Raw genomic sequence first — 24,406 nt, 5'->3', positions numbered from 1 at the left:
ATTATTTGTTTCTTTCGGTTAAGTCACGTCTAAAGATAAAATAATAAATTAAATTAAATAATAGAATACGACGTTTCGATTGCAACACAAGCAATCATCATCAGGTATAATGAAATAGCGACATAAAATCTAACCAGAAAACTATAGACAGACATATTAGCAGACAGATATCACCAAGATACATAGCGAGAGCAACACAGGTAACAGAGAGGGGTGATCGTCTCTGTGTGGTGGCCTTAAATAGACAGAGGGGGGGGCGGAGGCAGAGAGAGGGAGGAGGGTTAGAGAAAAAATTAGCATATCAATGAGTGGTCAACAGACGTGGTGCTGCGAATGCGATGGCACGGCAAGCAAGCCTGAAAATCAGGAGAAGGACACACTAAAATTAAATAACCTAGTAAAATATCGAAATGTAATGTAATACAACACAGAGGGTCGGTCAACACACAATTAATGCATAGCCTGGTTGATTACGTATTTCAAAGATTGCTAAGTTAGAATTTAAGTGTGAACAATCTAAAGAGAGGACACAGGCAGAGAAAACAAGTCGCCAGAGAGAGAGAAAAAAGATAAGCTTAAAACTTCCCCGTAGAAGTGGTTACATTCTAACTTAGCAATCTTTGAAATACGTAATCAACCAGGCGATGCGTTAATTGTGTGTTGACCGACCCTCTGTGTTGTATTACATTACATTTCGATATTTTACTAGGTTATTTAATTTTAGTGTGTCCTTCTCCTGATTTTCAGGCTTGCTTGCCGTGCCATCGCATTCGCAGCACCACGTCTGTTGACCACTCATTGATATGCTAATTTTTTCTCTAACCCTCCTCCCTTTCTCTGCCTCCGCCCCCCCCTCTGTCTATTTAAGGCCACCACACAGAGACGATCACCCCTCTCTGTTACCTGTGTTGCTCTCGCTATGTATCTTGGTGATATCTGTCTGCTAATATGTCTGTCTATAGTTTTCTGGTTAGATTTTATGTCGCTATTTCATTATACCTGATGATGATTGCTTGTGTTGCAATCGAAACGTCGTATTCTATTATTTAATTTAATTTATTATTTTATCTTTAGACGTGACTTAACCGAAAGAAACAAATAATAATTTCTGCAGTCACGAAAGTTCTAAAATTAAGATTGAACCACTTCTACGGGGAAGTTTTAAGCTTATCTTTTTTCTCTCTCTCTGGCGACTTGTTTTCTCTGCCTGTGTCCTCTCTTTAGATTGTTCACACTTAAATTCTAACTTAGCAATCTTTGAAATACGTAATCAACCAGGCTATGCGTTAATTGTGTGTTGACCGACCCTCTGTGTTGTATTACATTACATTTCGATATTTTACTAGGTTATTTAATTTTAGTGTGTCCTCCTGATTTTCAGGCTTGCTTGCCGTGCCATCGCATTCGCAGCACCACGTCTGTTGACCACTCATTGATATGCTAATTTTTTCTCTAACCCTCCTCCCTCTCTCTGCCTCCGCCCCCCCCTCTGTCTATTTAAGGCCACCATACAGAGACGATCACCCCTCTCTGTTACCTGTGTTGCTCTCGCTATGTATCTTGGTGATATCTGTCTGCTAATATGTCTGTCTATAGTTTTCTGGTTAGATTTTATGTCGCTATTTCATTATACCTGATGATGATTGCTTGTGTTGCAATCGAAACGTCGTATTCTATTATTTAATTTAATTTATTATTTTATCTTTAGACGTGACTTAACCGAAAGAAACAAATAATAATTTCTGCAGTCACGAAAGTTCTAAAATTAAGATTGAACCACTTCTACGGGGAAGTTTTAAGCTTATCTTTTTTCTCTCTCTCTGGCGACTTGTTTTCTCTGCCTGTGTCCTCTCTTTAGATTGTTCACACTTAAATTCTAACTTAGCAATCTTTGAAATACGTAATCAACCAGGCTATGCATTAATTGTGTGTTGACCGACCCTCTGTGTTGTATTACATTACATTTCGATATTTTACTAGGTTATTTAATTTTAGTGTGTCCTTCTCCTGATTTTCAGGCTTGCTTGCCGTGCCATCGCATTCGCAGCACCACGTCTGTTGACCACTCATTGATATGCTATTTTTTTCTCTAACCCTCCTCCCTCTCTCTGCCTCCGCCCCCCTCTGTTTATTTAAGGCCACCACACAGAGACGATCACCCCTCTCTGTTACCTGTGTTGCTCTCGCTATGTATCTTGGTGATATCTGTCTGCTAATATGTCTGTCTATAGTTTTCTGGTTAGATTTTATGTCGCTATTTCATTATACCTGATGATGATTGTTTGTGTTGCAATCGAAACGTCGTATTCTATTATTTAATTTAATTTATTATTTCATCTTTAGACGTGACTTAACCGAAAGAAACAAATAATGATACACGATGTCAACCCCATCGCTTAGTTTGAACTCACTCTTCTTACAATATAGTGCAGCGCTCTAACCATACTACCACTGACTTGATTAATACATTTTAATACATATTGGATGGTAAAAGTAGACTTTTTGTTTTGTTTTAGAGCCACCACACATTTACGTCGATTGGAATTAATACAATGTCATCATTCGAGGTCTGCATGGTTGACAATTGTTGTGAACAAAGGCCATGCGAGTCACATGGCAATCAAGCTCATAATACAACTAAAATTCATGGAAGCACCATTATGGTATTAATTTGAATTCGATGAAGTGGCACACAATGAGAGACAACATTTGCAACGCTGATTGCAGCACAAAGCGTAACAATGTATGTAAATGTCAACAAGCCTACTGGTCTGAAAGATGACAAGATGATGAATAGAGAATCGTTACTGACCTTTGAACCCTGAAAAAGGCAAAAGACAGGAGAGAACACGCAATCGGATTAATTCAAAAACAAGCAGTAACTGAATACCATTTTTTTTTAACACAGTCAGTGATTTTTAGAAAGACCGAATGCTATACGAGGCAGTGTGAATGTTAAAGTTTTGTCCATGCGCCATTTTGTTCCATTGTAATATAGAATATTTTCTTGGTTTTTTCGGTAAAGTCACGTAGAAGGGAAATTATAAAATAATAAAAATATTAAACAATACAATATATTTGCTTTACTTTATTATTTCCCTTCTACGTGACTTTACCGAAAGAACCAAGAATATGAATCCCTGCAGTCACGAAAGCTTTACATTAAATATAGAATATTTTGTGAAATTTACACAAACATTTTGAATCTTCATGAACCACGTGCACGTGTGAGTTTGGAGTAAAGGGTGCCTAAATTTGTGATGCAGTGCGTGCACTTGAAGCAAAGTGCTTGATTTTAATTGATGAATCTATCAGAATAATTTCATGCGCATCATTAATTTCAGTAAATATTCTGGCTCCGCCATGAGCTTTTAAACTCTATAATCGGATTTCAAATTGTATCAATAGATCGTATTTAGAGTACAACAATTATCGTGCACTGTGTGGTGTGGGCTAGGTGGCTGTGTGTTTGGTCGCCTTGCCGTTTTTTGTCTGGTGCACATTCTCAAATCCAGCCTCTTGACACGAGGAATGCATTTCATTATCATGCAAGCACGCACTCAGCTACCTCGTGTGATAATTAAACGTATTGTTCCCATGACACTGTTGGGTGAGGTAACTATGTCCTTCATTCTGGGTCACCCATCCCCCTTTCAGCCAAGCTGCTGTCCTATAAAATAAATCAGCAGACAAGCCACCGCCTTCACATATCTGTCTCTAGATATACAACAACAACAAAAAACACGCAAGGATTTCTGACACATCCCATCAGGTGAACAGCCTTCTGGGAATGCATAATTTAAACAACACAAGCAAACTCTGGGCCAGTTATATTCTTTGGTAGAGGGACAGATATTGTAAGGAGGCACATCGACTGCTTATTTATTTTGTGTCTCGTGTTCTCCACAACATAACATACAAAGCGCTGATGATGATGATGCTTCTGCATAATAACTGTGATGTGAAGTCCAGGACTAGAGTCTTGGGTAAGAGGTGAAAGACATACATTTGGAGTTTGCATGTTCTCCCCGTGGTCGCGTGAATTTTTTCTCTGGTTCCTCCGGCTTTTCTCTCCACATTTAGAAACTTGCATTGAGATTATTTAGATTATTTTGGTGCTAGAAAAGTCCAAATGATGGACCACTTTGTTGAGCTATCATTTGTGGTCAGGTTGCTTCTGAAAAATAAGTGAATACCTCAGTGGGCTTTGCCTGGTAGGTTGGGGATGGTTGAGTGTTATTTGTTTGTGTTTGGGTGATTTGTTTACCTTTCTTGTACTTTACTCTACTATCGTGTGTTTTGTATTGTTTGTTGTTGTAGCGCTCTTACCCACCCCCTCCTGGACATCAGGGAAAAAAAGCTTTGTAGCTCTTCGTATTCCTCCAGTCTAAATACATTTTCTGATTCTGATTCAAGGTGCTTCATGCGCAGCTGTAAGGCAGGAGGAGGAGGAGGGGGGATGCTCACCGAAGGGGAAGTTGCCGCAGACAGCAGGGGCAGAATGCCCCCACAGGCGATGATGATGTTATCCACCATTTGGGAAATGAGGTGAATGGTGTTGTGCACAAAGATGATGTTCTCGTTGCTGTTGACGAAGTCCATGATTGTCTTCGTCGTGTGGCTGAAACAGGAGGAAGCAATTGATAGCACCCTCCTGGGGCAGTACACGAGGAGCACACACAGAGGCAAACATCCGCTCTCATAGCCTAAGAGACTGCCGCAGCATGTGCTGTAAGCGGACGCCTATGAAGGTAGGCACAGTCCCACAAATTGGCGGATTTTCTAGAAACCCACCACATAAAATGCCTTGTGGCCACAGAGACTGCTGGGGGAAAAGTACATTGAATGAGCACCTATTAAGGCCAGCATATCACCCGACGGGGTGGTCAGCACCATGCTTGGCCACATTTGTCTGTCAAGTGCTGACATTCACAGACTGTAGCAGGTACTCATTTAAGGGCGAGTGAACCAAGGGAGACGTTGCGATATCGCCCGCCTCCGTTATGTTACTCATGGAACCGATTTCAAGTCACCGTTTTTTTGCGGCAGAGAGGTGATGATAACCGCTGCACCGCAGCTCCCACCGCACACCGCAAACAAAAATAACACTGGCGCAGGTGTTATGAATGACACATCACAACACGCTGCAGTTCAGATTATCCGAGATCGTCGGCCACCTTTGATCACGTGTCATGAAGGTGCCGTAAAACGTGGCCCCAATCTGCCGAGGCCATACAAAAGAGAAGCCCTCATTGTGTTTGTTTGCGAGACAGCCAGCTCGGGACGAGTGCGGCGCCTCTCAAAGGAGCCGTTGATAACTACGGAGAGCTCCAGCACCCGAAACAAGGTCATGATTTCACAACACGGGTCGATGAAAGCCCGAACGCTCACGAGCGTTCCGGTCTGGTGGTAGCTTCCGCGCCTCCGAGGTCAAGGTTCATTGGTTAGAGTCCCAGATCTTTCAGCCTTTAAGGCAATGCCTTGATTGCAAGGGAGGTGAGACCTAACCAGACAGAAAGGAAAGGGCTCCAGCCGAGAAACCTTAAAGAATGCTAGCCTACGGGGATTTTTGCTTTATCTGGCAAAAATGAGAATTTCTGGCCGAGTTAAAATTGAATGCAGCATTGCAGCGGGAGGTGGCCTCAAACGTCGCTGACAAGCTCCCGTTCCTTAGAGAGATTTTAGAGCGATTTTAGCCTTGCGATTAACACGGTTCAACATACATGGGCATTTCATTAAATTTGGACTTTTACTTTTTTCAATCAAGCTAATGCCACACTCAGTATCAGAAACATAGCCGGGAATCTCTGAAGCATCATGATCTATGTATGTTGAACTTCTTTCGCACCATACGTAGCCAACTGTGCTAATTGGAAGGGCCGGGGAAGGAAAACAAACTGAACACAAAAAGCAGTTATAAAAAAAATTAGTTTTCAATCTAGATGATTTAAAAGTACATAGCTCCAGTGGCTTCCTAATATCGGAAAGGAAGAGCGTTTCAGACGGCCGCAGAAGTGCATCTGAAAGCGCGTGATGCAGTGACCGTCTTTGTTCAATGGATAGCCAAAAGCCGCTGCGAGGATGACCGGAGTTTGCATGATGGTTTATGCTCTTTAACGAAATCATCAAAATGGTGTGGTTTATTTGTGGAAAGCACTCTGTGTGTAACGAGTGCAACCTGATGATGCATAAGACACTACAGTCAATTACGGGTAAAATAAATGAATGCAATGCAGTGACCTCTACTCCACCCAACAACATGGTGGGGTTCAAATCGCCGTGTGTCACGTTTCGGTGGCTTACGAAGGGCTGAGTCACAGCCAGCACAGGGTTTGACTTGTATACACAATGCTACTGGCAGATCAGGAAGTCCCATTGCTTTCCTGATTAAATCTTCGTTCATCCAAACAAGTAAATACACCTATTTAACTGTTCATTTATTTCCCACGATTTTCCAAAACAGAGCACAATTATTGCGAGCACTTTTCATACAGCAGTACAAATGGGTACAACACAGTGAGACGATCGGAAGGCCTTGCATAGTGGAGTAAAGTGTGTGAATTCCCCACCTCTTACAAGACCTCCGTCAGGCAAAATATCCTCTGGAGGGGCTCTCCAGAGCTCACTCGAGTGGAGACCCTTCTGCCAGCAGTTCCGTGACAAAGAAATTGCAGGTACTGCCACCTGTACAATTATCCCTTACGATTGTGTATCTCCAAACAACCGCTCACTGAGGAATCGCATGTTTTTCTTGATTTCACCCACCTCCTCCAGATGTGGATGTCTGTCTCCAGGGCGAAGAGTAGGTCGTTGAGCAGGCGCTGGTGCATGGCCGACCATTTGAACTCTGGGATGCGGAACATGGTGGTGCGGGGTCCCGGGCTGAACTGCCGACGCTGCTCCTCTGTCATGGGCATCCCGCGGAATCCCAGGTCCACGCCTAGATCCCGCTCCTTCACCAGGCCCGCCTTGCCCTGCTGCATCGACTGCGTGCGGGCATTTCAAACGAGCGTGAACCGCTATGAACTCTCAGAGTCTCAAGCTGTAAGCCGTTTCCCATGTCCAAATAAATCCGAGACAGTTCTCACATACGGTCAGCGGTGACAATTCAGCATTCCTTAATGAGGTGGGAGTAGATTTCTCGAAAGGATGATCACTTTTAGTGTCCCGCAGAGTGAATTGACTAACCCCAGAGAGATGGTGGGCTGAGTTGACCCAGAAAGGAAATTAAATTTACGGAATTCCAACTGGGAGTCAAACACTCGCTCTGCCAAGAGCACCACTAGACGTGTTAAACGTTTACTCACTCTCCTATAACATATATTGTTTAAAGGCCATAGATTATTAAATATAGCTTAACTCACGAGGAATAACGTGCTTGTGGGAAGATTATGAAAACATAAGCTTAAACAATGACATGTTGGTTGAAACACAAAGTCCATCATTGCACTTCAGGGAAAAAAAAACTTTAGGAAGTTCTATCCACACCAAAAGTATACAACTGGATGGCACTGCAATGAGAGCGCTTGCATCACGAGTGGCAGTTGATTCAATAAATAAACAGTGATGATCCTATAGATGATCTGGCTCGAGTTGTAGGAATGTGGAATGTGTCCCACTGGCTCTGAGCCACCAATGTAGGCATGCTCTGTGTACCACTAATCTGAGACAAATTAAATTAATGCTAAAACATGAATACAATCTAAAACCTGCGCAGCTCAAGAATTCGATCTGCCATAATATGCGGATGAATGCGTGCGGACTGCCGGTACCTGGGTGGAGGTCGTCTGTATTTTCCGGAGCTCCTTCCCGACCTCCTTCCCATCGTCGGACTTCTCGGCGTCCGACGTGACGCTGGCAGCGTCCAGGTTGGAGATGGCCTTCACCGCGCCGACTTCCACATCTGCACACTCTACCCCTGCATCAGAGGACAGCGACGCCTGCTTGGTGACATCAGCCACCGCCCCCAGCTGCTGGTCAAACTCCTCCGGAGGCTTCAGGTCGGAGCTGGGGCTTATGGTGCTGAGGGGACCCTCCAAGATCTCATCGGTGTCAATGAGCGGCAGGTCCGGCTCAGAGTCGAGGATTTTCAAGTCTGAGCTCGTGCTGTCGGGGGGAGGGATGCAGGGGAATTCAGATGTTCTTTTCTCTACCAAAAACTCGCCAGGGATCAGCAGGTCGCTTGAGCCCTGCACCATCGTGGTGAGGGTAGACTCGCCCAGCTCGTCCAGCTTGCAGATGTCGTTGCCGTCCACCGCCGAGGAGGAAGGCAGCCGAGGAGCCGGCGCGTCGATGTCGTTGAGCATCGAATTGGGCAGGAGGATGCCGGCCATGGGCGTCTCTGGCGTCAGATCCGCCTCATCCATCTTCACCTCCGTGGCCTCCACCTTCTCGGCACGCAGGTCATCCCCGCCCCCGAGCAGGTCCTGCAGCTCCTGCGTGCCGCTGCTCACGGCCTGCACCGCCCCTCCGCCCTGGGCCACACCCACGGCCACGACGGCCGCCCCCACCGAGGCCGTCTCGCTCTCCGCCAGGAAGTTGTGCACCTCGACGGGGGGTGGCCGGAGGTCGGCCTCGCCGTCCGAGGGGCTGTGCGCGCGCGCGTCGGCCCCTTCCTCCAGCTCGCGCAGCTGCGGGCCGTCGAGCGCGCTGCGCAGCTGGGCGGCCGACAGGCCCGAGATGGTGCTCACCGTGCCCTTGTTGCCACGCTTGATGTTCTCCTCCTCCTGCCGCTGGTACTCCTCGTACATCTTGGCCAGGTACTCGCGGTGTGCCTCGTAGGTCACCTGACCCCGGGGGGCGGGGGGGGAGGGGGGGACACGGGGTGACGCGAGATTGTCATGAGCTCCGTCGGCCAGCCCGGCTTGTTGCTCGTTTTGCACGTGACGCGACGATCGTTGCCAGCGCGCTTGTCATGGGACCCAAGTAAACTGGTGGGAATTGTGAATTCCTACGGATTGAGCCGGCCACTTCATAATAGAGCATTTATGAACGTCCAACAAAGTGGTCCTTGTTTACTAATGCCAGATATATTACTTACCGAAATGACCATCAATCATTATTTTAATGTAAAATATCACTAAGTGGCTCGGTCTATACGCCTTGTATTTATTTTCCACATTTCACCAATATTCATTATATTCTGAATTATTTCACTGGGTGGTGGCGGTGGTGATGGTGGTGGTGGTATTAGTGGTGGTGCTGGTGCTGGTGGTGCTTGTGGTGGCAGTAATGGAGGTGGTGAAGTGGAGGTGGTGCTGGTGGTGGCAGTGATAGAGGTGGTGGTGGTGATGGTGGTGGCAGTGCTGATGGCAGTGCTGATGGTGGAGGTGGTCGGCTGGCCTAGTCAACAGCAACGGTGATGTCAATGATGATGATGCCTAGGCAGTTGTAAGATCAGAAGTGATAATGGTGACATTTCTCCATGGACAAGTGTCTCCCAGAGGTGGTCACTGCAGGCACGACTAATTCATCTCTATTATCCATGCAAACGCAGGAATAAAATGAAAAAACGCAGAATTGGATGGCGAATTCGTCCTAATTTGCATGCTTTTTTGCAGACCTAACCCACAGCTGACGTGAAAGTTATCTCCCACGAGGATATAATTCATTATCCATGCAAAATCACAGCCAAGATGAGTGACCGAGATGTTGCTCCCAAACGTCCTTGTGTTTATCCACGCATTTCCAAGTGGACAAGGTGTATAGTGTGTGGATAAACAGAGAAATAGGGTCTGCCAATCGCATCCCCTTTCAGTTTAGACATGAGGAGTTCTACTGCGCTGCCTTAAATACGAATGTAATCTCGTACTCTCTTGCAAAGACAATTATTAAAACTTCAAAAAGCCACAAAGGAGTAGAGTGCAGCATTAGCAGATATACACAAATACAGATAAATGATTTTTGTAAAAACGAATCGGCTGGTTAAGGATGAAGAATGAAAACGAGTACCGCTTTGTGAAGAGTCAAAATTGGTTGCTCTCAGGATATATTGGCCCCAGCACAGGAATGTGGAATTTCTACCAATGGCTCACGGCCACAGCACAAAGAAGAGCAACACTGACTGCTTACTGGATCATGAGGACCAATGTTCTGGATGTCATTCGATCATTACTTGTGTCCCTATACTGTGTTTGCTCACGATCTAAAGAGGACCACTAGATCGTGAGCAAACACAGTATAGGGACACAAGTAATGATTGAATCACATCCAGAATATTGAGCACGTCACATATTAAAGTCGTGACGATAGACCAGCCGAATTGACACAATCGAGGAATATTTCAGAATGAACAATTTCTGAAGCTGTACAAAGCAATGGAATGAGATTGGCCTACAACTTCTATACAGCCAGACAAGTGGTTGATATTAATAATGGGACTCCCGATGCTGCTTCTCAGCAAGGTAGGACAATAATTGTACCTTGCTGCTGAAGCTCTGGAGGTTATTATAAGAGCCCATGTCAGTGCCAGGGCCTTGAGGTGCCAAGCTGCAAGCAGTAAAGAGCAATGCGCTCCCTGTTTTCTGACACTCATGGCTTATTTAGCAAGTAAACTAAATTCCTGCCCTCCAGCTCGGTGTAATTACCTGGGCCCCAAGAATCCCCGGCACAAACAGCAGCCGGTCGATGTGAAGTGCTACGAGGGCAAGGGGCATTGTTTCTACACTTGCATGACTCAAAATATTACCGCTGTTTCAATATTTCATGAACGTGTTGCGTGCTTCTTGACTGGAGACCATTGGCGTTGTGGCGTTGCTTATTCTAATCGTACAGCAGTGACAAAAAGCTTTTCCTAATAAAGTGAAAGATGGGTGCTCATGTCCACTACAGACCATAAGCCAGTGGTGAAATTGACACAATGCGATGGTGGGAGCCAGTATATACAGAGGACAACTCGTGTTACCGTTCCACAAATTAGTACTTATTTTAATCTGCCCAGAATGGCTGTGGGCTGAGTTGACTGGAATTTGAGCTCACAGCTTTGAGTCAAGCACTCTAACCACCGTGCCACATTACATGGTGAGAATTTAGATTCGATGTAAAAATGTGCTGAGAGCATGTCAAACATGAAAAATGTGGAAACCGCTGGCATGCACTGAGGTTTCGAATTCAAGTTTATTTTGTTTAACCAGGCGGCGGGACGCGAGTCAACTGGGAGGGGTTGATGATTGCTATAAATCTAAATTAGTAATTTGCGGGTGATTTTCGAGGTGTGGAGGATTGCGCAAGTTGAGTGATGCAATGCAATGCTGCACATGGCAGCAGACTTGCCCTGTTTTGTGACATGAGCATACTCGCGGATGATTTCACTATGTAATACTGTTCCCAATACTGCCAATTCATCCGCAGTTGTACAATTAGTTGGTCGTCAAAGAGACTTATAAGGAGGATGCCAGGAATTCCATGACAGGGGTAGAAGAAGGAACTTGGAAGTTCTGATGAGAATATAACATGGCAAGATAGGCTTATGCTGCAGCTGTGAACAGGAAGGTGAAGTTCCCATCAGTGAGGCACGTGTGCAGAAGAAATGGTGCAGGTCAAACTCAACTCAACTATTTTTTTTATTTTACCAGGTAAGGCCCACTGGGCTATGATAGCTCAACGAATTGGCTTATCATGCGGACATGTATAGCAGCCAGATATTCTAAAACGCATATTGATTCTAAATTTGGACGGAAAAACCGGAGGACCCGGAGAAAAATCCATGCGACAACAGGGAGAGAGACATGCAAACTCCGAACATACAGAAGTCAGGGTCGGGATCAAACCCACAACCTCCTGCATACCAGGCGAGGTAGTTAACATCTCACCACCATGATGCCCCAGTTTACCCTGACAGACGTTGGAGTGACACCCGGAGGTAAGTGAGCAAGGGAAAGATGCAGATAAATGGTGGGATACTGGAAGTGCGGATCTCGGAGGTTAGGCAAGTATTGAAGAAACTTTCTGTGATGAACGCAGGCCACAATTACTTATTTGAACCTCGACCTTGGCTTCAGTGACATGAGCAAGTATCAAATCGGCAAAGCGGTGTTGCTTGAAATGACCGCGTTACTTGTCGGGACCGCGCTAGGTTATAACAACACCCACAGCCCCCCGAGGCCGATGCCTTTTCAGACGGGTGGGCCCCCTCAAGCTGTCGTGTAAACAAGGCCTTGTGGATTTCCACACAAATCTCTCTAAAATGTACCAGTCCTGTCTTGTTGATTCTTTCAGTGACATGCTAATTTATTTGCTCCAGCAGCTGCTCCAGCAGACCCACCTCTCTCTCTGCCCCCCCCTCTCTCTCTATTTAAAGGCCTCGACACAGAGGCATTGGGTCTCTGTGTGTCTATGTTGTGTGTCTCCCTCTGTGTGTCTCTGTGTTGTCTCTCTCTGCTTGTGTCTCCGTGTCTGTGTTTTGTCTCTCTCTCAAATTGAGTTCTACCTGATGACGGCTGCTTGTGTTGCAATCGAAACGTCGTATTCTATTATTTAATTTATTTTCTTTCTACGTGACTTTACCGAAGGAACCAAAGAGTAAGGCCTTGCCGTTTCACGTGCCGGGAAAACGAGCCGTGAAGGAGAACTGTCCACCACCCCCCCTTTGTCTTGACGTCCTCCGTGTCGAGCAGCGCTGCACTTCTCACAAGGAGGGGCGCTCCCCCCCCCCCCACCCTCCTCTCCCCCCCCCACCCTCCTCTCCCCCCCCCACCCTCCTCTCCCCCCCCACCCCTCCTCTCCCCCCCCACCACCCCTCCTCTCCCCCCCCCCACCCTCCTCTCCCCCCCCCACCCTCCTCTCCCCCCCCCCACCCTCCTCTCCCCCCCCACCCTCCTCTCCCCCCCCCCCACCCTCCTCTCCCCCTCCCCACCCTCCTCTCCCCCCCCACCCTCCTCTCCCCCCCCCCACCCTCCTCTCCCCCCCCCACCCTCCTCTCCCCCCCCACCCTCCTCTCCCCCCCCCACCCTCCTCTCCCCCCCCACCCTCCTCTCCCCCCCCACCCTCCTCTCCCCCCCCCAACCTCCTCTCCCCCCCCACCCTCCTCTCCCCCTCCCCACCCTCCCTCTCTCCCCCCCCACCCTCCTCTCCCCCCCCCCACCCTCCTCTCCCCCCCCCCACCCTCCTCTCCCCTCTTGCACTGCGTGGCGTTCCCGTGCACTGACCTTGGAGTGGGCAATGGAGAGTGTGTCGACCCAGACGCGCCAGCCACCCCACTCGTACTTGATGGCGTGGTAGAGGAGGATGCGAAAGATGGAGTACACCATTTCCGTAACCTTCTGCTCCTCGCTGCTGCGCGGGTTGATATAGCCGAGCGAGAACATCCAGTCCTGCCACACGGAGCACTGCAGCAGGCACCTGCGCACAGACGTAAAGCGGTCACGTCCGCGCCCCCCCCCCCCCCGCGTGCAGACTCACTTTCAAACATATACCGGTAAATACCGACAATTTTTTTTTTATTGTACCAGGTAAGGCCCACTGAGCTATATGGCTCTTTTTGAGAGTAAAACTTTTCGAGAGTAAAACTCACAACATTTACAATTCGAGTACGACGATTCGCCAGTAATTACAATTAGCGTCATCCGGCAGCCCGAGTTGTGGAGAAACCATCCTGTTTCGGTCTAAAGTAGAGAGATAAACGTGATGTCGTCACTTGTGAACCAATCAGGTGCGAAGGCAGGTGTGGGGGTTTAATCTATGCCAAAAGAAGAAAAAACCTCGATTACTATTATAGACAATGTTGGTCACAAAAGCTTATGTGTTAAACTGACTATCCCCATCTGCATGATTTGGAAGAAACATCATGCACTAGTGGATTGAAATGTACAGTATATTATTTACTGCCTTGCTTTTATCAATCACTGAAAATACACAACTCCGTTGATTATATCGCGAGGGAATGTTTAAAATATTATTATAGTCCCAACGATAGCGTGGAATTATTAAACGAAGCCTAGAACCAACATTAGATTCAATTGGGCTCATATTCACTCTTAAAAAAAATCCAATCCCTCCGCTTACCCAATAAGGCCAGTACATGATAGGGCAAACATAAGCTGGAGAATATTTGCTCTATCCCTGTGACTAAATATAAAAGCAAAGTCCACAAAGCTGGGTGAGCCAAATCGACTGGAAATAATACTTTTTAAAAAATTCATATTTTTGGGCTTTCGATGGTGCAATGGTGTGAAACCATTAAAGCTTGTTACACATGGGAACCATTTTGCCCGAAGAAGTCATTGCCAAATTATTCACGGCCAACGATGGGAATTAAATCAGGATCTCTGAGGCCACTGGCATAGGATGAGTGCTCCAGTAGCCCTGAGCCTCCTAGGTTTCTCTTCAGTGAACGATTTTTAAACACAGATATATGGAGCAACGTGCACAATGGAATGGTAACAGAATATTAAAAAACTTATTTTGAAGATGAAGTGTAAAACTTTGTTGTAGTTCCCTCACAATTCAACTTAAACCACGCAGAGTAAAATAAAAACTACACTCTGTACTCAAATGAGATACAAATTGGCCACAAATCTGAATTTACCTTCGTAATTAACGTACAGCACAACTAATTAAGGAGATAATTTTCAACTCTTCGCTAATCTGCTGTTGGATTAAGACCTCCTCACTCTGGGCTTATCATGGGACGTTGTTGGCCATACTTCTCCATGCTGGTCAGTGTGGGTTGGTAAAGGGCAGGGTCCAGGGGTAAGTTCAGATGTTTCCAACACAGATGGCACAACTACTTTTGCAAACATCGGTCACAAGTCTTCATGGTGTTGTCCACAGTTCCCAGTCAACTTTTTTTGGCAGTTGTGGAAAATCAACAATTGCAAATGCACCAAGTGAAAGTCTAACAAAAGATCATAAACAGTGATAGTAGCAGCAAATGCTGGATACCACATGTTGAGTTTAGATGTATATTATTACGTGGCCTACAAGAGGTGCCAAAAAAAAGTCACATTGGGCCAACATTGGCATGTGATTGGAAGCATTGGACCACCGTTGGCCTAACGATCCCATGTTTGCTGGATGGTTGGGTGGGTTCAAGAGTAAATGATGAAAGTGTCATGAACCGCCAGCTCTGGGTGCCTTTGTTCTTGTCACAGGTTATCACTAAATATGGAAAATGACTTAAAGATAACTTTATCGTGAAGTAGATTTCGGCTCAATCACGAACACCCTCCAACCCACATTCGGCAATTCTAAAGTGGCTCTGCATCAACCAATCTGAGCTCTTCTGTGAGGTAGCCACGAGGAGAGTAATACCCCAACAGAGCAACGAGCTGACACCACTGAGATCTTGCATTGCATTCGAGGAAACCACCTAGAATGAAACCACATTCTCACGTGCAGAGAGGTAATGATCTGAGCCAAGTCAAACAAAAACTTCCCTCATTAAATATGGTTGTTGACTTACTTCAGCCTCTGTTTGATTGCCACGTGAAAACAAGCCACTTTCGCAAGGCATGTGCAGCAATCGCGCAGTGTGGACAAGAGGCGACCGTAGCAACATTAGAAGTAGTTCTCTGACAACCTTTTCGAGAGGCCGTTCACTGGCATGAAGCGAGGATAAAATGATTTTGCCGATAAACCCAAGTTAAAATAAGATAACAGCGGTGACAATTGAAAGAAAATTGAATACGTATTTAAAACAGATTCCAGAATAAATAATGCATTATATATATCACCCAGGCAAAAAACATCTCCTGAGGGCACGTACACAATACAATTAACAAGATACTTTGAGAAGCTTGGTTGTTGTGAATTTTAGGAATCAGAAATGGGCTCATTGTGTGTTTGCGCGCGCGTGCAGATTGTGTATGTCGATGTGTTTGTTTTATTCTCAACACATTTGCACCGCACTAAAATGTTGTCTCATTTTTCAAGCACTCAGATAATGCCTGCAAAAATCAAGGTCCATGGACGTTGCTGCGGTGTTAAACGGTGCAATAAATCACATCCCCAACACGACCTTTAATTAAACAAATGGACATGACTTTGGGGGAATCATTTTGGTCCAAGTCTCAGGGTCGACCTTATAACCTTAACCATTTAATTAACCTGAATGTCGTTAGAGATGTGTTTTGTAAAAAAAAGCCTTCAATTCACAGCTACATAGAAAATTAACAAACAAAAGATATATATATAAATGTTACGATGTGATTAATAAGAGGCTGCGGTTTTATTGGTGAAGGGTCAATTATTACAATGCGGGCTGTAGTTGTTGTAGTTGTTAAGGCTAGAAGGGGAAAAGGTGACTTGCAGGGGAACGGCATTTGCACTCTGGCAAGTGCAATTTCCAGAACCACCTTATAATTACTGTACCCCGGCCGGCAGCGTCGAATCGCTGGTTCATCAACAAGTGGCGTTAATTGCAATACCGCTTGTTACAATACCTGCATTTATCCCTGCAAACCCTATGACGAACCTGCGGTGGTCACCCATCCAAGCACTAACCATGCCCAAACCTGCTGAGCTTCCGAGGTTTGATGATTTCGGGTGCATTGCGGGTAAATTAGCCCTATGGCTACATGTTGAGCAGTAGAGGGGGTAGTGCATCAACATCCGTTGTTGTACTGCACATCTATGCTCCCCATCTTCATCAACGGGCACTGACCAGTGTGGGGAAGTACGGTTAAGTAACCCTCATGACCTGCACGGCATGTAAATTACATTTCCTTCAACGAAGTTGATAACACCACATTTTTGAAAGGGTGGTCAAAGTCAGTGTCATGTGACAAACACATTTTAGGTCAGTGGTGGACATTCCCTTGTACACGGTCTTTGGTGATTTGCAGTCTTCCAATCGCTGTTCACTTCCACAAATTGGCCTACTTTAATCTCGTAACCCCACAATTTGAACCCGAAAGAAACCCTTCCAGTTTTGAGTCGAGCACTCTAACCGCAGCACCACCTGACTGCCTACAAACCATAACAGACATCACAATATTAAGCAGAGGAAATCTCGAGACAGTTCAATCCAGCTAGGGACCAGGGATACCAATTACCACCGACGTTTATGCATTTAAATCAAACCTGGCATTCTGGGAATAGAGGTCAGTGTAGTAATCAGTGTTAAACTCCTACAAAGACAAAGACCCCCACATAGAGCCTTAACAGGCTAGTGGGTAAGTGCTGTTAGCGAGCACCGATGAAGGCCGGCATGGCACACGAGGGGATGTGTGGGCCAGCACCACGCCCGGGCTGCCTTTTTCTCTCTAGTGTCGATATTTACACACTGCACCAGGTACTAATTTGAGGCTGAGTAAACCAGTTCAGATATTCATCACAGGTGTTGGCTTTGAGCGGGAATCAAACTCCGGTCCCTGGGTTCATAGAGCAGCGCGCAAACCGCTACACTACCATTACAAACACACACATCCACACACACATATACACACATATGCATGCGCAAGCACGCAACAATGCTGCCCATATTTTATCTTCGAAATGGAATTGAAATTGGCTGTATACAGCTAAGTGACTCAATGGGTTAGCTAATTCTAAACCTGGATTGTAGCCAATAGGAAACTAATGAGACTCACTAAGTGGTGCTCGAATCAATCAAGCCGGCGCTAACCCTGACCACCACCTTTTGTTCTTTAAGAATCCATATCGCAGGCACAATATGTCACGATGCAAATGGGTTCACGCAAATACAATCAGAGCAATCCGAAGGGGAGTTGGTACAGCAACAAGCATAGTAACAAGCGTGCGCTTGTTGCTGTGCACCAGCCAATTAGCACGGGTGGCTACGTGGGGCGCAAAAGAAGCTCGACACACATTCGTACGTACACCGCTACCGTCAGGTTTTTTTTTTATATCCAGGTGCACAGTGGAGGAGAGTGACAAGTGTGATTGGGTGTTCAATTGGTACAGCAACTTCACCTCCCAGTAGCAGTGTCCATGGGTTCAAGCTCTGACCTCGGCCCACACACGCGGTCATCTCTTCTAAGCCTTGAACATTTATCGCTTGGTTTCCAATGAGGTGACACACTGACGTACGCTGGTAAATTTATGTTGCAGGAGTGCATGCGGGAATAATGCCCCGCACCTCTGATTAGCATGGTTGGCTACGTGCGGTGCACAAGAAGTCGAACATGCGTACGACGCAGAGGCACCGATGGTCTGATGAACAGGGCTGGGCAATGACAGATAGTCATTCGAGGTTCAGAAAGACAAACGCAAAGATTGTAATGACAGCTGGCCAGTGGAGACGTAATGATTCGCCCTGTGGCGATTCGTCGAATTGTCTTAAATCGATAAAATTATCGAATCTCTCTATGTACTACCATGGTGAATGTAGCCGTCACTAGAGGCTGCAGGGGTCACATAAACTCGTATCACACAGCAAATACAAATCTAAAAACACTGATCCTTATATATGCGTTGTGATTCATGCATAGAGGGCATAACAATTGATATTCATCGATGAATTGATGCCCTTCCAGCGGGATGTATTGTCATAATAGAATGGGCAACCTCACGGGAATGTGAGTAGATAGGCAGGCAGTCAGAATTTAAGGGCTGGTTTCAGACACATTTATGAATTCAAACATTTCACCTGAAAAATCCCTCGAGACTCAGCACCTCGTTCGCCGCGTTGCCCAGCGTGCCATCTGACGCGCACGAAGCGAACCCGGAACGACACGTGCGCAAGCATTTTAAACGCGCCACTTTTAACGTGGACGAAGGTGGCATGAGGTGTGATGATTCCGGGTGAGCTTGGTGGAGCCGTGGGGGCTGGGTGCTCACCGGCGGTTCTCTCGGCTATTGTTGAACAGCTTGATCATGTCGGAGAGGAACGCCTGCCGCACCTCCATGAGCTCTGCACTTGGCGCCGAGCTCTTCAGCAGCGTGGCCACCACCTTCAGGATCACTGTGGGCGCGGCAGTCGGTCACACGTGCACAGCCACGTGTGTCAGAGCTCCTTAACAGAGGGTTTTGACAGGTGGGCTCACAGCGTCCTCGTGTTGCTCAAACCTCAAACACGCACGAGGAAGACATTTATCTCTGCTGCCAGCAGTGCACGTTCTACATCCCATGGTAAGTGGCGGCCTCGCTTGTATAGCGAGCACTGTGGAGAGGTTTCTGTTGTCGATGACTCTTACGAGGGCTCAGTTCATGCGGACATTGTTTTCGTACGTTCGTGGAATTTATAGCAATTGTTATAAAAGATAATACACCTAATTCACCGCTGAATGGAGCCCCAAGCCGACCAATCAGACTCCGTCCATCTCACACACACGCGTCCGCTAACGTGAGTGTCGCGGATTCTCTGCCCGACACCGTGGTGTGGAATGTAGAACGATGCAAAAGATGGCCAAATGCTACTTCAAAACAATTATGGAGGCAATGGTGATGATGACACAAGATGATAATAAATTAAGATGATATATGATTGAAGTTACAAATTAATGAATCAACATCGTACACAGCCAACCGTGCTAATCAGAAGTTATGATTATAAAACGTACAGTATCATCTGCAGTATAATCCATGTACAGAATCATCATTAGCATGTATTTTTCATAATCAGCGTTATTACATTTATCACTGTCATCAACTTCAGCATTATAATTCACTATTACCATCATCTTCATCAATATATTTTAGCTTCATCATCATGATCATCTTCACGTACATTTGCATTTGCACAAGCATTTCACTCCTTTCAGGAGCATTCAAAACTCCATGAATGAAAAGAAAGTTGCGGATTGCACACGAGTTTGCAGTATGATTTCTACCCTAACCATGCCCAAATGTTGCCAATTTAGCAAATTTTGTAAATGGTGCAAATGTGTGCGCTTTTGGGTGGAATTGGCTGCACATGAATTACAAAATGCTAATGTAATGCGGATTTTTGGCCCAACATGGCCACATGAATTGGGTCGAAAGTGTCTGCCTGTGCAAGTGAGCGTTGGGGGTGGCACTCAGCTCCATTGCCAGCCTTGACTGATGCCACATCCCCAAGGTGGGGGGGGGGGCAGTTTCTCCACAGGACAACTGCCGTTGACCTCCCCAACAACGTGAGACCCATTTTAATGACCCCCAAAAAAAACCGATTTGCTGGGTCGATCCCCGACAGTAGGATTAACTAGCAGGTGCTATGCCTGACCGAGAATTCTAACCACAGGACGCACTGGACATATCGCATTACAGTATCAAAGTTGTGATGTTTGGTGTTGGTGGTCGTAGAATTCATTAGCAGTACTCTTCCAGCCAATTCAATGTCTCTCCCATCACAGTAAGATGTGCATTTAAAAATGTACATTTACAATAACCTTGCAGAATAATGATATCGAAAATGCAATTACCTAGTGCTTAAGTTTCCCAATCACCATATTCAGCAAATGATAGAGCTTTGATGTAATGTAAATATGGACACAGATTGAGACTTTTTCATCCATTAAGTTTTAATCCATACCTTGTGATCTACTCAAGGGAACGTGAAATTGTCTCCCTGCCCAAACAAGATTGGGGCAATATTTATCCCCATTGGAGGTCCAGAGTCAGAAGTGGAAATTCCATATTCCTATGGCAGTAGCCTGTCTCTTGACAACAGCAACACTGTTGCTTTCCCACAAAGTGATATCATGTTGCTGATCCTGGGTGGGATTTTGAACTCACAACCTCCAAACTCTTGCAACTGCACCATCTGGCTTGACATTTTTTCTTTAGTAATAATAAGAATCTACATCCCTCTAAATCAGCTGCCAGATGAAGGCATCCCCATGTTATTTTCGGTTATGGGGCTGATCACACTTCACCATGCTGGTCAGATAAAGTTGGTGAAAGGGCAGCCAAGGACCAGTTCAGATTTCACTCACAAATTATTTTATTCATAATCAACGTTTTTGGGATTAGATCGCGTTATTTATAAATGTGTCGTAACCTTCCACCACCCGACACGGCCAATCAGTAAAAAAGTGTCACGTTGACAAAAGACAAATAGTTCACTGCTTTAGCCCACCGGTGTGTTGAAGCGTGAAACCACAACATTTACAATTTGAGTTTGACCAGGAATCGAACTCAGCTGATAAGGTTCGTAGATCAGTGTGCGAAGCCACTAATGGCTGGAAAAACGCGGTCATTATTTTTTAGGGACACAAATAAACCACTGTGCACATAGCGCACAAAACGTCTTCAAACACAGACCAGTGGGATCCTGGTATACAAAAAAAAGAGCGCCTGATATAGTAATCGCTGTCTTTTGGACAAATACCACCTGCACAGAGCACGGCCAGGCACCTGCCCACCCTTCACTCGGTGATTCATGCAGGAGAAGCAAGTGTGTCAATTACACAGCGTGACAGAGGGCCAGTATGTATTTTAAAACGCCGCAGCCAAGGAATATACGAGCAACACATCAGCCTAGAAAGAAGATTTGTATGTGAAAACTGATCCATAATATTGACCCAGAGTGGTGAGAAATAACCTTTATATAAGGGGCTCGTCTAAACAATCAATAAATGAAATCTGCAGTAAAACATGTTGCAGTTATACGGATATATACGTACACATTCAGTGTAAAAATGATGTAAGGCTTTGGCCCTCAGTCCACGACCAGTGGTATTTAGAAGGACATGAGCAGAAGAGCTGTAAATTATAACCTGATAGTCCAGTTCCCTTGCAACGGAAATTAATGTGAAGTTCATGACGACAGGGTTAGCAATCTTATGCCATTTAGATAATAAAGAATTGAGGAATATAGCTAAATAATTTTCAAATTAGTTTAACCAAGGGTGCTGAAATAATAAATATTGCATAGCACGCATACAGTTGTAGTAAATCTTAACATTATGTTAGAGGTGGGGCACACATTTAAGATCGACAGGTTACCAAGACATTGGAGGCGATGGAGTGGCAAACAGAAGTCAAAGAGCTCAGGGAAGGCTATTACCGATGGTAGGATAATGTTTGAACAGATTTTATAAGACCCAGGTGTTGATTGTGCAACAGTGGAAGTTATCTTGAAGAAGGCAGGAAGCAAAGGTATGGTGCGGAAGCACCAATACCACTGGCTGTGATCACCCCCTTGGCCATGACTTCAGGTTAGAGTAGAGGAATTCCACTGCACTTAGCACAATTTCTTTTGAAACAATCACGGTTTCCGAACGCAGGCCCCAACGTGTCAGGCAGCACAGCAACAAACAGCACCATTGTAAGCGTACTCGGCGAGAGATAATCATGATTGGTGCAGGGGAGGAGACACGTACTCGGATTTTGAATCTTGACAGACGAGTCGGGTTCCGGGTGCTGCTTGTGAACCACCTGGGTGCACACCTGCTCTGTGAGGATCTGCACGCACAGCAGCACCACCGTTTGTAATCGGACGAAGAGTCAGTACACTCGCTGTGCAATGCTGTACACAGCGATACGATGAGAAATGTGCGTTTAGAGTAGAGTAGAACCCCTCTTAACGACGGTAATTGGCTCCACGAAACCGGTTGTTATGTGACTTGGTCGTTGAGCGAGTATAGAAAATACACGTTAAAGGCTTAATTCGTTCCGACAGCATCGAAAGTTACCCTTTTCCACCCAAAAAAACGTACTTTATAATATTTAAACAATGGATATTAATACATTAAGGTACTAACAACATTATAAACACATAATATTAAAAGAAACATGGTTAATCAATGCATGAATTAATAGTTACTGTACCCACAACAGCCCGTCGTTAACAGGGGAATGGTCAGGAAGCGAACACATTGGGTGGAGGCACTACACTACTATACACTACACTATACACTACACTATATACTACACTACTATACACTAATATACACTACTATATACTACACTATACACTACACTACTATACACTACTATACACTACACTATACACTACACTATACACTACACATTGGGTTCTATGGAGGCCCGTCGTTAAGCGATTCATCGTCAACAGGGGTGGTCGTTAAGAGAGGTTCTTCTGGTTTGCCCGTTATAAATGTCCACGCGATGATAAGCCACTTCGTTGAGCTATCATTTGTGGCCAGGTCACTTCTGTAAAAGAGCTGTAATATAGCTCAGTGAGCCTTACCTGCCAAAAATCCAACACATATGCCCAAGTTTTAAAACAGTGTCTGAATTATGCACCTCCCGCATGACTGGACTAACGCGAAGGCACAATGTGTATGATTTATATCAATTACCGGATGTTTACGAGTCCAAAAGCTATGCTGTGAGGTATTGAGAGCCACCATGTGAATAAGCAACATCTAGCCTGGAAATGTAAATATTTTGAGTGCAACTGAATAAACTCCACCTTTATCAATAAATAACGAATCACTTAATAACCGTACAACCTTCGTTTACCCGAATGAGAGAACACTGAGATTCAGTGCAAGCCTGTGAAGATTATCAGAAGATCTACCATCATTTAGTGTCTCCAGTCTGTGTAAATCGACTGCTGCCTGAAAGCCTCCCGACGCGGTGTCCATCACGTGGGTTGTGTGACTGTACTTCACTACTCTGGGCAGTGCGGGTTGTGTCACACGTCTATAATGGCCAAACTCCTGTAATGTAATTGTTTGGTCATTTTGGCCAGCAGGCTAAGCACAGTTAACCAGCCGTACCTTCCGTCAGCTAGATCTTGGCTTGGTGTCATGTGTGCTACGCGCTAGGCTACCCAGCCTGCTTTGCAGCATATCATGGCCAAACCATTGTAATGTAATTGTTTGGTATTTTTTTGTCAGCTAGCTACAGTAAGCACTGTGAACCAGCCATAGCGTCATGTAGGAGACCTCTGATCAAGTCTCGCTAATTTGCATACCTCGAAGAGAGTGTTGTAGGTGGTCATGGAGAGCGTGTTCGTGTTGAGCATCAGTCTCTCCCCCAGCAGTGCAAACAGGCTGTGCGTGTGCATGATTTCAACTTTGCGCCTACACACCAAGGCACGGCCGATGCAGAGACACAGGCACACATACATACACGTACTGGCGTCTTTACCTCGATCGAAACTCGAATGTGAAAGTTTGATTTTGTGTAATTCGATATTTGCACTTTTGTACTCAGGAATAGGAACCCTACCCTTGGGTTTGAATCCAATGGAGGGCAAGCCTTCCTCTAATTTAGAAATTGTTTGAAATATGCCGGGGTATTCTCACGTCTATTAAATAGACATACAACTGTAATGTTAACTTATAACTTAGGATTGCTGCATTCTTATAATTGTTAATATTATTTTAATCACAACAACCAATTAATCAGCCAAACATAGAGCCCTACACACCGTCACAAGGTTGTCAAATTCAATTCACAGTTGGGGGGTTCACCTCAGCTCTTTATGCCTTCAGGCTCAACAACATGAAGCACTGTTTTGCAGGAAGTCGACCGAGTCGACTCTTCACTAGAATTAGAATTGGCAACCTTCCGATTTTGACCCGAGTGCCCTTCCAGCGGTGCCAGCTGGCCA

At 45.5% G+C, this 24,406-nt stretch overlaps 1 protein-coding gene across 1 annotated transcript in view; it reads right to left on the bottom strand.

Annotated features, from left to right (window-relative positions):
- LOC144937554 (neurobeachin-like) overlaps window positions 1-24,406 on the bottom strand; it is a 525,952-nt gene that overhangs the window by 110,176 nt on the left and 391,370 nt on the right. The window contains exons 18-25 of the mRNA XM_078864832.1: window positions 23,765-23,873; window positions 22,203-22,284; window positions 18,739-18,862; window positions 13,146-13,338; window positions 7,773-8,786; window positions 6,766-6,986; window positions 4,468-4,621; window positions 2,813-2,821 (exon numbers count right to left, since the gene is read on the bottom strand). Of these exons, the coding sequence (XP_078720958.1) occupies window positions 2,813-2,821; window positions 4,468-4,621; window positions 6,766-6,986; window positions 7,773-8,786; window positions 13,146-13,338; window positions 18,739-18,862; window positions 22,203-22,284; window positions 23,765-23,873 (1,906 nt within the window). The remainder of the gene's footprint in view (window positions 1-2,812; window positions 2,822-4,467; window positions 4,622-6,765; window positions 6,987-7,772; window positions 8,787-13,145; window positions 13,339-18,738; window positions 18,863-22,202; window positions 22,285-23,764; window positions 23,874-24,406) is intronic.

This window comes from Lampetra fluviatilis, chromosome 19 (assembly GCF_964198595.1).
Source record: "Lampetra fluviatilis chromosome 19, kcLamFluv1.1, whole genome shotgun sequence".
NCBI lineage: Eukaryota > Metazoa > Chordata > Hyperoartia > Petromyzontiformes > Petromyzontidae > Lampetra > Lampetra fluviatilis.
This window is presented reverse-complemented; position numbering and strand designations above follow the sequence as displayed.